The 14,189-nt window shown below is 43.5% G+C and overlaps 1 protein-coding gene across 2 annotated transcripts in view; it reads left to right on the forward strand.

The window, feature by feature from the left end:
- LOC124607222 (receptor-type tyrosine-protein phosphatase N2) overlaps positions 1-14,189 on the forward strand; it is a 445,587-nt gene that overhangs the window by 211,588 nt on the left and 219,810 nt on the right. For both annotated transcript variants that reach the window (XM_047139493.1, XM_047139494.1), the window contains exon 2: positions 11,041-11,094. In XM_047139493.1, the coding sequence (XP_046995449.1) occupies positions 11,041-11,094 (54 nt within the window). The remainder of the gene's footprint in view (positions 1-11,040; positions 11,095-14,189) is intronic.

Below are 14,189 nucleotides of genomic sequence, written 5' to 3' on the forward strand. Positions count from 1 at the left end.
CTGCTATCGACCGCTGCTGGCGCCAGCAATCCACACCACACCCTGCGGCCTCGGCTGTCGGCGACCCGCCACACACACACACACACACACACACACACACACGCACACACACAATACCCCGTATCATTCCCCAACACACGAATGGCCTTCCTACCAAAATCATCTAGCTCCTCCCCTCCTCCCCCCCTCCCCCCAAAACACCATATGCTTCATTCCGTCATCATGTATTGAGTCACCATATCGTCGATAAACTACTGTCGCGTAACCAGTTTGAATGGTTTTTAGTTATTCTATTTGGCTGCGCAGACCGATGACCTCAGAAGTTACGTCCCATAGTGCTCAGAGCCATTTTTGGCTGCGCAAGAGAGCAAAGTTGTGGAAACCACTTGAAGAACTACAAACTTTCACTTTCTTCCTTCCCGTGCCACTCTTTCCATCTACACATCTACATCTACATTTACATGACTATTCTACGAACCACGCTTATGTACCTTGCAGTGTATTTACCGAGCTAGATCAGTGCTACACTCTCTCTTTCCTAGCATTCAGGGTCCGTTGGTTTTCATGATTTGGCACAATTGTTTTATTTCAATTTTTTGGCTGGCTTCACTACAGTCGTCGGTTAAGCTAAGGGAGTGGAGTGTGTGAATAGTGTAAACTTTGTTGTGTGTGTTTGTGTGTGTGTGTGTGTGTGTGTGTGTGTGTGTGTGTGTGTGTGTGTGTGTGTGTGATCGTATCTTCTTAAGCAGAGATTCGGAACCAGCCCAGTATTTGCCTAAATGAGTGTGGGAAACCGTCTAAAAACCGCGCCTGTTAGCGCTCACTAATCCGCCGCATAGCTAACCTCACCATCTCCTTAACATATTTTGCATTTTCTACTGCTTTTACACACCTACAGTTTTTTCCATCTACTACTATTTTCGCTATCAAATTATTCTAGGAAGCAATATCAAATCTGAAACAAGTTTCTCTTCGTATTACTTTCAACGTGGTCTGAATGCAAAACTATCTAAATTAGATCGAGTACAACTACAAACCGACAATAATATACTTAGTATTTACGAAATTGTGATACAAATATTCTGAGATGGCGTAGAAGGGGATCTATATTAATTCTGGATAGGGAAACATCGTTCGGAAGGACAGTCGAAAGTTATATGCGAAAACGAGAAAATTTCAAATTTATCGTCGATCTGCTGACGATATAATAATTTTGTATGGCCCAGTGGCGCGCTGCAAGTCTTTCAGTTGAACGCAATTTCGGCGACAGACGTGTCCCTAACCTGCCGCATCTATCCAATCTGACAAAGAGGACCTACAGTTTATCGTGGAAGCTCAAGAACGTGTCGTTTCTGGCGACTCCTCATATTGTTGGGAGTTGAAGGTTCCCAGGCACGTGCTTTACCGCTAGATCACCAGAGCCGTCATCAGCTGACGATGATAAATATCCAAGTAGACTCATTTTTAGGATAATTTGTTTATCTGCCCATCCTGCACAAGGTGCTACATTCACAACAGCCCTTATAACTAGCGCCCTTCAACTTCTATGCAGGCATGACGTCGTAGCGCTTGCTAGCATCATGAAAAACGCAGCGAAATCGTCGTGTGCCAAAGTAGCTTCGGGCATATTCTAACACAGGGTTGTAGGAGTGTTGTCATTCACTATATGGAGTGCAAAAGAGACTCTGTTCATAAGTCTTAAACTCTAGGAAGGTGTTTGTGGATTATGCTGTTGTACGACTACATAGGCAACTGGGGAAATCGTAACGCCAGAAAATTTCAGCGAAATTCAGGAAGAAATGCAGAGGAACGACACTCTGTGGAGATATGACCATAAACATACAATGAGGTGATAAAAGTCATGGGATACTTCCTAATATCGTGCAGGGCCTCCTTTTGCCCGGCGTTGAGCAGCAACTGGGCGTGTTACGAACTCAACAAATCGTTGGAAGTCCCCTGCAGAAGTACTGAGCCATGCTGCCTGTATAGCCGAATGTCTTGCCAGTGCAGGATTTTGTGCATTAACTGACTTCTCGATTACGCCTCACAGATCTTCGATGCGACTCATGTCGGGCAATCTGGGAGGCAAAATCATTCGCGCGGGCTGTCCAGAATGTTCTTCAAAGCATTCGCGAACAGTTGTGGTTTGGTGACATCACCCATCAAAATTCCATCGTTGTTTGGGAACATAAAGTCCATGAATGGCTGCAGATAGTCTCCAGGTAGCCGAACATAGCCATTTCCAGTCATTGATCGGTTATGTTGGACCTGAGGAACTAGTCCATTCCATGTAAACACAGCCTATACCATTATGGAGCGACTACCAGTTTCCAAAGTGTTTGTTCACAACCTGGACCTCTGGCTTCGTTGGGACTGCTCCACAGTCGAACCATACCGTCAGCTCTTACCAACTGAAATCGTGACTCATCTGACCAGGCCACAGATTTCGTCTAGGGTCCAGCCGATTTGGTCACGAGCCCAGGAGAGGCACTTCAGGCGATATCGTGCTGTTAGCAAAGGAACCCCCGTCAGTCGTAGCCCATTGACGCCATATTTAACGGATACGTTCGTCGTACGTCCCACATTGATTGGTGCGGTTATTTCACACATTGTTACTTGTATGTTAGCACTGACAACCTCAGGCAAACGTCGCCGCTCTCGGTCGTTAAGTGAGGTTCGCCGGCCACAGCATTGTCCTTAGAGGTAACACCTGAAATTTGGTATTCTCGGAAAATTCTGACACTGTGGATCTCGGAATACTGAATTCCCTAACGATTTCCGAAATGGAATGTCTCTTGCGTCTAGCTCCAGCTATTATTCTGCATTCAGAGACTGTTAATTCCAGCCGTACAGTCATAACGACGTCGGAAACCTTTTCGCATGAATCACCTGAGTACAAATAACAGCTCCGCCAATGCACTGCCCTTTTATACCTTGTTTACGTGATACTACGCCATCTTTATATGTGCATATCGCTAACCCATGACTTTCGTCATTTATGTGTAATTAAATTTTTCTTTACGTGGACAAATTATTGTTATTGGTCGATTACACAATTGATTCTGAATCACGGGAAGCAGTAAGGTAAAATATCTGTCAATATGCAGCTGGAGTTGATTAGAGCGTAACGACATAAGAAACCTGTTTATGGGATAGCTTCAAGATGGAGAAGCTGCAAGGAAATTTAATTTTCCCACTAAATAAGTGGCTCATACCTCACTTTCCCCTTGATGCTTGAATATTGCTAGTGAGGTAGCGGGTAGCATTAACAGAGAAGATGGTCTGCATAAAAAGAAGAGAAGCACGTCTCGTCTGTGACTCGTTTAGAAACCACGGAGGGAGCTTCAAGTAACAGAGGCACTGTGCGTCACGGGGAGATTTGTTATTAAAAGTTGGCTAAGTTATTTTTAAGGTCCACCAGGAGCTATTCATGAAGCAGATCACTACCAGTTTCGATCAACCGATCGTCAGCAGGAGCCTGTATAACAGCTGAGGAAAAACTGAAATGCGTTCAGGCAAACATATGTGGTGAAAATTCTCACACGTATTCTTGCTTTCATAGATGATCAAAGGTACCTCGCGCATTTTCTCCGTTGTTATACAGGAACTTCTTGACGCTCGGCTGATCGAAACTAGAGGTGACTAAAGGTTCATTGAATCAACAGCTCTTGAACTTCCTCAAATGTGAGTTTCTTCCAATATTTACGAACTTTACGAGCTGAGGAGCAACGACAACACAATCGTTTAATGTTAAAATCTCTAAGAAGTCAGTAAAAATATTACTTCCTCCAACAGCTGCGAAATGAGCATGATGGTAAAGGGAGAGAAATTCGAGCAGACACGGCTTACCGAATCATCCTTCGTCACTCCATTTGCGAAGGGAACCGGGTTGCAGTTGGTGTGGGTGGGTGAGGAGCTGGGGGGTGGGGGAGGGGGGGGCGCGTGGAATGAACACCGCAAAGTAGCCTATGGAGTATTGATATAGACTGGAAAAACACCTATGAGAGATAGGTTGCCTCTATTGTTGTGGTGTTCTATGCATCCACGCTGATGTGTCCTGTGTAAGACCCCTCATCTCTGCATAACTACCATAACCTATATCCATTTGAAACGCCGGCCATTGTGGCCGAGCGGTTCTAAGCGCTTCAGTCTGGAACCGCGCGACCGCTACGGTCGCAGGTTCGAATCCTGCCTCGGGCATGGATGTGTGTGATGTCCTTAGGTCAGTTAGGTTTAAGTAGTTCTAAGTTCTAGGGGACTAAAGACCTCAGATGTTAAGTCCCATAGTGCTCAGAACCATTTGGACCCATTTGGGCCGCGAGCGTTGGTCTCCCTAACAACCTCCTACTCCATTACTAAACCGACGATTACTTGACGCCTGAGGATGTGACCTGTCAACCGGTCCCTTCTTTTCGTCAGGTTCTGCCATACATTATCTGTTATTTCGATTCAGTTAGTTATTAGAGCGGATCTTAAGCATTCTTCTATTCTCTTCTTATCTGAACAGATTATCGTCCACGTTTCGTATAAAAACAAGATTACGCTCGGTACAAATACTTCCAGCAAACACTTGGTAAGATTTAAATTTATATTCGACACTAACAAGTTTTCAGAAGTGCTTTTCTTGGCGTTGCCAGTCTACACTTTATATCCCACCCATTTCTGGCATCATCACTTCTTTTGGTGCTCAAATAGAAAAACTTATCCACTGCTTTTAATGTCCCTTTATTTAATCTAATTCCTTCAGACCATCCGATTTAATTCTTCTACATTCCACTACCGTTGCTTTAGTTTTGTTGACGTTTTTTTATAACCTATTTTCAAGACACTATCCAATCCGTTCAGCTACTTTTCCACATCCATTGCCGTCTTTGACAGAATTACAATACCATCAGCCAACCTCAAAGTTTTTGTTTCTTCTCCCGGAACTGTAATTCCCTTCTGAAATTTCTCCTTGGTTTTCCCTCACAACTCGCTCAGTATATGGATTGAATAACATTACTGGGGTAGGCTGCAGCTCTGTCCACTTCCTATTGAGCTACTGCTTGCCCTTCATGTCCTCCGACTCCCACAAAACCTGTACAAGTCCACTCCCTGTATTTTACCCTTGCTACTTTTACGGGATGAAATTCTTCCGTTAGTAAGTGCTAATTCTCAGCCGTCGGCACTCGCTAGTGGTGATTGTCGTAATTTGTTGACCCGGTGGGTCTGTGGGAGAGTGGAATCTCACGGAGCAGTATGTGGTGCTCCAGGAAGGGATGGTGGGTGGAGAATAGGGGGGTGGGATGACGCAGGAGCTCATCAAGAACGCTCCCCCCCCCCCCCCCGCCCCCCCCCCCCCCCTCCCCCCCTGCCCTGCCCTGTCCTGCGGGCGCACTTTGCCAGCCAGCATCACTGCTTCCGCCTTTTGTTCCCATTTGTTCTGGCCCCGGAGCTGCTTTTAACGGATATTACTGCCTTCGAGACGGTAATTACGACGAAAGCTTTCGGACAAAGCAGGCGACCGCTGCTCTCTGTCGCAGATTCTTCTTTCCTTACCCCTTCTCAACCTGTATGTGCAGTCCACCTACACTATCTAAGGATATGACGTTTCATGTAGTACCTTTGCTAGATCTGCGCTACTATTTTTTATTCTTTCTTTCACTATCTATTTCTTCCGCCCCCGGTAGCTGAGTGGACAGCGCGACAGAATGTCAATCCTAAGGCCCGGGTTCGATTCCCGGCTGGGTCAGAGAATTTCTCCTCTCAGGGACTGGGTGTTGCTTTGTCCTAATCATCATCCTTACATCCCCATCGATGCACAAGTCGCCGAAGTGGCGTCAAATCGAAAGACTTGCACCCGGCGAACGGTCTACCCAACGGGAGGCCCTAGTCACACGACATTTACATTTTTTTGCTATCTGTTTCCACTTAAGTAAGGTTCTTGAAGCAGATAAAATAAAAAGTTCACAAATTCTGCAAATCGCTATCATTTCTTTGGTATCGGATGCCACAGTCACAAATTTACGAAAAGATAAATCCATTTTCAACCTAGCTTTAGATACTCACTTATTTCAGACATTTAGCTGGTTCCATCTATGTGCCATTTTGAAGTGCTTACTCATGAGTGATATTTAAACCATTGACGGGTACGGAACGTTAGTTTCAAAAATGGTTCGAATGGCTCTGAGCACTATGGGACTTAACTTCTGAGGTCATCAGTCCCCTAGAACTTAGAACTATTTAAACCTAACTAACCTAAGGACATGACACACATCCATGCCCGAGGCAGGATTCGGACCTGCGACCGTAGCGGTCGCGCGGTTCCAGAGTGTGGTGCCTAGAACCACTCGGCCACTCGGACCGTAGAACGTTAGTTTCGTTCGAGTCTGCTACGACCGAAATTATAATTTTAACTAGCGACCCGCCCTGCTCAACACGGGTAGTACTAACAAGCAAACATCACCAACCCGACCTCATACTTCAAGGGGAACAAAGTACGGGTTGTTCAAGAACTCTCTCCACAGAGCCATATGATTGTTAGCCGCGCGTGCCGTATGCCGCAGTGAATATACCGAAATGAAACTCAGTGAAATACAAGTTATTATTTACTGAATATTCATTTTTACTGAGATAAACGAAACCGTGGAATGTTGGGAGAGTTCACTTGAAGGGAAGTAACCCAGGCAGGCGAAAAATCATACGGCACGCGCAGCTAACAATCGTATAGCACTGCGGAGAGACTTTTTGAACACCCCGTATAACGACACTCAAATGAAAAAGAGAAAGATCGGGAAAAAATACGTTCACTGTTTATTATTTCAAAAGTAATTGCCATAACTGTTCATATAATCATCTCAGACAAGACGGTCAATGCGCCCATGGAAAAATGTTTGCGACTGCCTACGAAACAATTATTGTAGCCAGGAGAGTAAATCGACTCCCGCGAAAGTCTTTCTTTAGACTTCCAAAAATATGGAAGTCGCATGAGGAGAGGTCGAGTGTGCATGAAGGATGTGTAACAGCTACCCAGCGAAACTTCTGCAGCGTACTCGAAACAACAGTGGCAATTTGTAGGCGGGCAATATCGTTCCGTAAGCAACCGAAAATATTTTTCGATAAAGGCGTTAAACGTCCTGTCTCGCAGTGCGATAGCTGTATTAGCAGTAATGGCGATTACTTTTGGAATAATGAATATTTCACTTACTGTTTTGCATCTGGCCGGCCGCTGTGACCGAGCGGTTCTAGACGCATCAGCTGTTACGATTGCACGTTCGAATCCTGCCTCGGGCATGGATGTGTCTGATGTCCTTAGGTTAGTTTGGTTTAAGTAGTTCTAAGTCTAGGGGACTGATGTTAAGTCCCATAGTGCTTTTTTTTTGCGTCTGTATCATTCTTATTTGACTGTCCCTTACAGCCATGCAAGACATCAGCCCCAGCAATCGATCCCGCGCGAAAATCTGTTCCATAATTCTGATAGCACGCAGTTACGACCTTCTGACGAACGGCTTTTAAATTTCACGAGCGCGAGTTGTTTGTCAGTCGCTCCGCCGCACTGCAGCCGTCTGAAGCCCTAGCGCGAAGTGTACAACATAGTATTAGCCAGAGCCTTTCTATTCATGGAATGCTGAAGGGGAGAGAAGAGGAGGGAGGAGGTGGATACATCTGCCAAATGTTTTGTGAAATCTTGTTCAAGAACGCATGTTAATCTTCGCCAAAAGTAGGTACTTAATGTGACCAGGACACATAATATGTCAACCTCACGAACACGTATGTTGAGTATTATTATATACACCTGAATAGAAAAATAGTGAATCTAAGTAACTGAATAATTATTATGAAATGAAGATAATTATTTTCGATTTGCAATTTAATCATAGCAATCACGTTAGCGGGTAAAGCATCTCTTGCATATGTATTCACTTTAATATTGTCAGCTTTAAAATCCAAAGAAAATAACGCATAACAATGGAGTTAGTAGTGAAATAGACCTGCGCTGCTTCTTAATTGACACACTCATTCGTTTCATTAATTTACACTGTATTTGTGAATCACAACATAAAAATGTTCAAAGCAAAGAAACCTTTGTGATAAGCTACTTTGACCTAAAGAACAAGGCACGTTACGGAAGTATTTCACAAACCTCTCACTCGCTCCACTGGACAGTACCTCGCGTTCTGCCTTAGGCGTCTGCATTAGGGCGGAGTGAGTGACAAAGAACCGGTGGGAGAAAAATTTAAAGGCTGTATATTTGAAAGATCATATGGGTACTAGCAGAATTACGGCCTAAATTTTCGCACTGAGCCGATTTCTGGGGCTGGTATTTTTCAAGTGTGCTTTTTTCCCCTCAAAATATGAGGTCGAATCGGTGATGATTGCCCGCAGCTACTTACGGCCGGACGACTTGTCTGGGGTAACGATAAATGTGTTTACGGGCCACTTCGTAGTACTATACTTGAAATTCAGATAAAGTGTTGGGTGACTGAATGTCATGACTACCATATACCTTAATAAACGGAAGCAGCTCGCTCCAGGATTGCGCTCAGGAGGCGTGAAAATTATATGTTCCTTATTTAACTTACGTTTGGAGTGACGTCTCGTGACCATGGTGCGAACACATTATGATTTAATTAATATCTTTACGACCAATGTAAATATTCTTTGTGAATGATGAGTGTACATGTGTGTGTGTGTGTGTGTGAGAGAGAGAGAGAGAGAGAGAGAGAGAGAGAGAGAGGGAGGGAGAGAGAGAGAGAGAGACGGACAGACAGAGAGAAAGATATTGGGTATATACTTCAGTTTGTAGCTTACCGTGGATCGGAGACTGGCTGAGTGCACCAAGTCCGAAGGCCACCAATGGCGCTAAATAATAATAATAAAAAAAACACTCCTGATCTGTATATGTAGCCCGTGCCAGCATTTCTCTTGTAAACGTCACTGCGTAATTATTCATTCTTCAGACTCATTGTCGCAGTATTTTACCGTAAATTCTATGCGACAGACTTTTTAGGCCCTGCCACTCAGAGAATGGTGTTCACATCTAGATTTGATTCAAGGAAAGCAGAAAGCTGAGAGAAGAGTCATCTGCTGGGCTGTTAAAACAACTCTCTTTAAGTAAACGAATCAATGCTACGTTCCTTGCCGATTTTGCCGTAATTTGTCGAAAAACATTTTCCTTTTTGCCTGACAAACTAAAAACCATAGATTTCGGATTCACGTGTTTTTTTTTTTTTTTTTTGCTGTGCAATTGCTCTCATACGATTGCTCATGATACTTCGAAGTTAAGTAACTCGCTTCCCGCTCTTCGACGAATGTGCAATTCATTATGAATCCGAATTGAGATTGCAAATATAAGGGAAACAGAAAGTGACAGTCTGAAACTGACGTCTCTATTTAAATGGGCCCCCAACCGTCTTAGAAGTCTTTCGAAATTTCTCGAGTCATCCACATGGTTCGTTGAATTCCAATCCATCCTCTGTTTTTAAGGTGTCAAGGAGATCGTGCCCAAGTCTGTTTCCTTCTTTAAGACGCTCACGAATCCACCAACATTTACGAGCAATGCTCTACTTATCGGTTGATGCAATTTTGATTTATGCTGCTGCACACTAAATGGTTCAAATGGCTCTGAGCACTATGGGACTCAACATTTTAGGTCATAAGTCCCCTAGAACTTAGAACTATTTAAACCTAACCAACCTAAGGACATAACACACACCCATGCCCGAGGCAGGATTCGAACCTGCGACTGCAGCGCCAGAACCGCTAGACCACCGCGGCCGGCTGCACACTAAATATAGCTAATATAAAAGATAAATGGAGGAAGATAGACAGATAGAAGTTAGGTGACAGACGTACATGTCATGTAAGCACTTGAAAATGGCACGTCGCCGAAATCAGCTGGTCGTGTGGAGCAAGTGATTGTGATATAGCCAAGTTGGGAAACGGAATTGTCTTTCAGTCGCTATAGAGTTGCTCGTAAGGTTGCATTTATTGTACACTGCGTTAAAGTCTCTTCACAGTCCACTCACGGACGGAGGTGTAAACAATTATTGATTGTATGAATTCATTCGAGTGGATAAGTATCAGACATAAAATTCAAAGTCCAGGGTACAACCTATAGTAGATTCAGGTGCTTCGGCCTGGAATCTCATTGATTGGAGTAGAATTGTCTTCAGTGAGCCACAATGACCAGGAAGACAATCTGGAGACGCCCTGGACAGTGGTGGTATACCAACTGGGCTGTCGCTTGCCATACTGCCCCATAGCCAGGAGTGATGGTCTGGGGTACCATTTCGTTTTTTATCAGGAACCATTCTCATCCTTGTCACCCTTACAGCACACCAATATGTCGACGATATTTACATGCTCCGTTTCGTTGTCCTTCATGGCAAACCACAGTAGACTTACATTACACCAAAATAATCCCCGCCCCAAACGGCGACAGTTTCTACTGATTGTCTTTCTGCTTGCCAAAATCTGCCGTGGCCGGCTAGTTCGCCGGATCTCTCCCAATTGAGAACGTTTGGGACATTATGGACAGGGCCCTACAACCAGCTCAGGATCTGGCAGTCTACAGCTGGACAGAATTTGGTACGATATCCCCTAGAAGAACAGCCACCTGCTCTGTCAATCAACGCCAAGCTGAATAACTGCCTGCATAAGGACGCAGAAATGGAGCAACGCTTTATTGACTTCCTCTATTTGTAACGTTCTTCCTCTTGAATAAATTATCCAATTTTTCTGAAATTGTAATCAATTGTTTGTCTGTACATGTACATCACATCTACCGATTTCCGTCCCATTCGGATAATCACTCCGTGGTGACTCTTTTTTTTTTCTTTTTTGTTAATGTGTATCACAGCCATAGCAATAAATGCAACAAAATAATGACGACATCAATATCGCGCCAACAAGAGAATGGAAACTAATTTGGTAGCTAATTGATGTATTCACAAGAGCTACTGTAATATCACTGCATAGTGCAAAGATTTCTATAAATTTTGGAACGCAAATAGTAACATCAGGAATAAATACTGACTCTTTTTCTCTTTTCTGTTTTAGGTTGCATGTTCAGCCCCGGGGTGTGTGATGATCCATCTGAATGGTGTTTTGATGGTAAGTAATCAGTCTTGCAAACAATGAAATTATCGCAGATCAAAATTTCGTATTCTACAGCAGGTCTCGCACGCATTAGCAGCTAGGATTTAATGCAGTCGTGCACTTCACAATCTCATAAAAGATCTAGTTTTTCACTATCAGATTTATGAGTCGTAATGGATCGATCGAGCTACAAAGCTGAATGGGAATAATAACTGGGAATACGAAATAGAATAATCACATACTTACAACTGTCGGTAAAATAAATTGTACCTTTCATCTATTGGTAGAATACTAAGAAATTACGGTTTGTCCACGAAAGAGATTAATTACAAAATACTTGCATAGCCTACAATGAAACGAGAGCAACGCATATGGTCACAAACTTGTTTGTTTTGTTGTAGAGTGTACCTGATATATTGAAACGTTTCAACTGTCTGACGTTCGATAAGAACGTCTAATATCTTAGAAAAATTCCACCTTTCGCAGCAGAAACTGTGAAAATTACTCAGGCTCTACGTATTGCTTCTGCAGACAGTGTAAAGATGAAATAAGAATAACAACAGATCCCGCAGAAGCAAAAGCATTAGTTTAGGGGTTACGAGGGCTTTATCGATAGGAAAAAGATAAAAAATTGATGGATATTTTTCCTTCGGAACACTCTACAAATGAGAAAACGTTTATTTATGAAAAGTTTATTCTAACGTGAAGGAATCGGTGTTACATTCAGTCACTTCCTATTTTAGTGTCAGTAGTTAATTTTCCTGTGGACCATACTTAAGCAGCTTTGTGTGACTCTACGCAATTGTAAAGGTCTGGGACTTTGTAATGGGTCAGTAAATCTCTAATTCCTTAAAGAATCGAACTGCAATGTATAGCCGCCCGTTGTGGCCGAGCGGTTCTAGGTGCTTCAGTCCGGAACCGCGCTGCTGCTACGGACGCAGATTCGAATCCTGCCTCGGGCATGCATGTGTGTGACGTCCTTAGGTTAGTTAGATTTAAATAGTTCTAAGTCTAGGGGACTGATGACCTCAGATGTTAAGTCCCATAGTACTTAGAGCCATTTGAACCATTTTTGCAATGTATAAAACACTTCCAAATGTCTCATTACTTTGCAAATGAGTTAATGCGTTAATATTTTGACATTAAGGATGTAATCTAGAAAAAGTTTAGAAAAGGTTTGAAATTGTGTGTCAGGTTTGTTGGAAGTCGCTAAGTACTCTCATTGTCAAACACTAGTTGAATATAATCTGGGTAATTTAAAACAAAAACTACTTTTCATGTATGTGAGTGTTTATGACGAAAACTGTCCTGCCGTTCCCCAAGCTCGGTGCACCCTTAGATACATGTGATACTGGTGCGACTGTGCGGTATTCGCTCTTGCTTTCGTTGGAAGTGTAGCAATTACACGATTTGCAAAATCTGAACTTCCCCAGTTTCGTAGGTTTTACTCACGATCTTTATGGCTTCTGTTCCGCCATTTGACCTGATGCGAAAGAGTTCCGCCGGTACTTCATCAGTTCTTGGACATTTGTTCATTATGAGTTCGTAAAAAGCAAAGGTAAGGATGAGTCTCCCCTATCAACTTTTTGTGCTGCGTCGACATTTGCAGTTGGCCTAATTTCTCCAGAAAAGTGTTAATGTTCTCCAACCTTGAAACGTAGCAGATTAAAACTGTGTGCCGAGCAGGGAATCGAAACTGGGACATTTCCCTTTCGCAGACAAGTGCTCTACCGGCTAAGTTAAACAAGCACGACTCAGCACCCACTCTCATACCTTGACTTCCGCCAGTGCCTCTTCTTCTACCTTGCAGACTTCACAGAACTTCAGTCTTTAGAGCATTTCCCCGCCAAAGGCAAAGGTCGAGGTTCGAGTCCCGGTCTAGCACACAGTCCGGAAGTTTCAAATCAGAGCGTCTTTGCATTTAAGTGAAAATTCATTCTGATTCACCAAGTCTTGTTTCTATCATCTCCTCTTATTGTGTAGTTCCATTACCCAATTATATTTGTCATCTCTAATCACTGTGTTCCTTGTTCCGCCCTCCGTAATAGAGAAACTGTTTATTCGTCAGCAACGACTATACTCTCAATCGCATGCGCTTGGTACTGCCGAGTCAACACCTAATGCAAAGTATTCGTTACTCTTTACTTTCGTTAAAGATCACCATTACGTATCAAGCCTCTGACATACTGTTACTGAGAAGTGAGTGCATAGCTCTTTGGTGACAAAGTAATAGTGTTATCTGTAAGGGAGGAAGTGACTGCAAGTACACTCTATTTAAAAATATTGCCGACTGAGGGTGATGGTTCAAATGGCTCTGAGCACTATGGAACTTAACATCTGAGGTCATCAGTCCCCTAGAACTTAGAACTACTTAAACCTAACTAACCTAAGGACATCACACACATCCCTGCCCGAGGCAGGATTCGAACCTGCGACCGTAGCAATCGCTCGGTTACGGACTGAAGCGCCTAGAACCGCTCGGCCACCGCGGCCGGCACTGAGGGTGACTCGGTTTACCAATCGTAAACATGTAAGTCTCTAGAATCAATGTGACATTTACTAACAACACATCTAACAGAATAGTGCAGGCACTCGTAAATCCTGCAGCAAGTAAGAAAACTATCAGGTTGCCCACCATGGGGTGGGTGCACGCAGCGACTGTGGTTATACTGGGTTAGATAGAGCAGCAATCAGTCATAGAATTAAGTTGCTTTAATATGGCATTTATAGTCACAACGCAGATCAGAGTTCGACCTGTGTCAGGTCATTATCAATGCAGTGCGGAATTGTAGCAGTTGTTCGTGCTCAAGTGAATGCTTACACTCATAATTGGTGTAAGCATTCACTTGAGCACGAACAACTGCTACAATTCCGCACTGCATTGATAATGACCTGACACAGGTCGAACTCTGACCTGCGTTGTGACTATAAATGTCATATTAAAGCAACTTAATTCTACGACTGATTGCTGCTCTATCTAACCCAAGTAAGAATACATCTTCCATGATAATTCTGGAGTATCGTAAGGTGCCCTACAACACAGACATACACTAAGGTGACAAAAATCATGGGTACCTCCTATATCGTGTTGGACCTCCTTTTGCCCGACC

This window comes from Schistocerca americana, chromosome 3 (assembly GCF_021461395.2).
Source record: "Schistocerca americana isolate TAMUIC-IGC-003095 chromosome 3, iqSchAmer2.1, whole genome shotgun sequence".
NCBI lineage: Eukaryota > Metazoa > Arthropoda > Insecta > Orthoptera > Acrididae > Schistocerca > Schistocerca americana.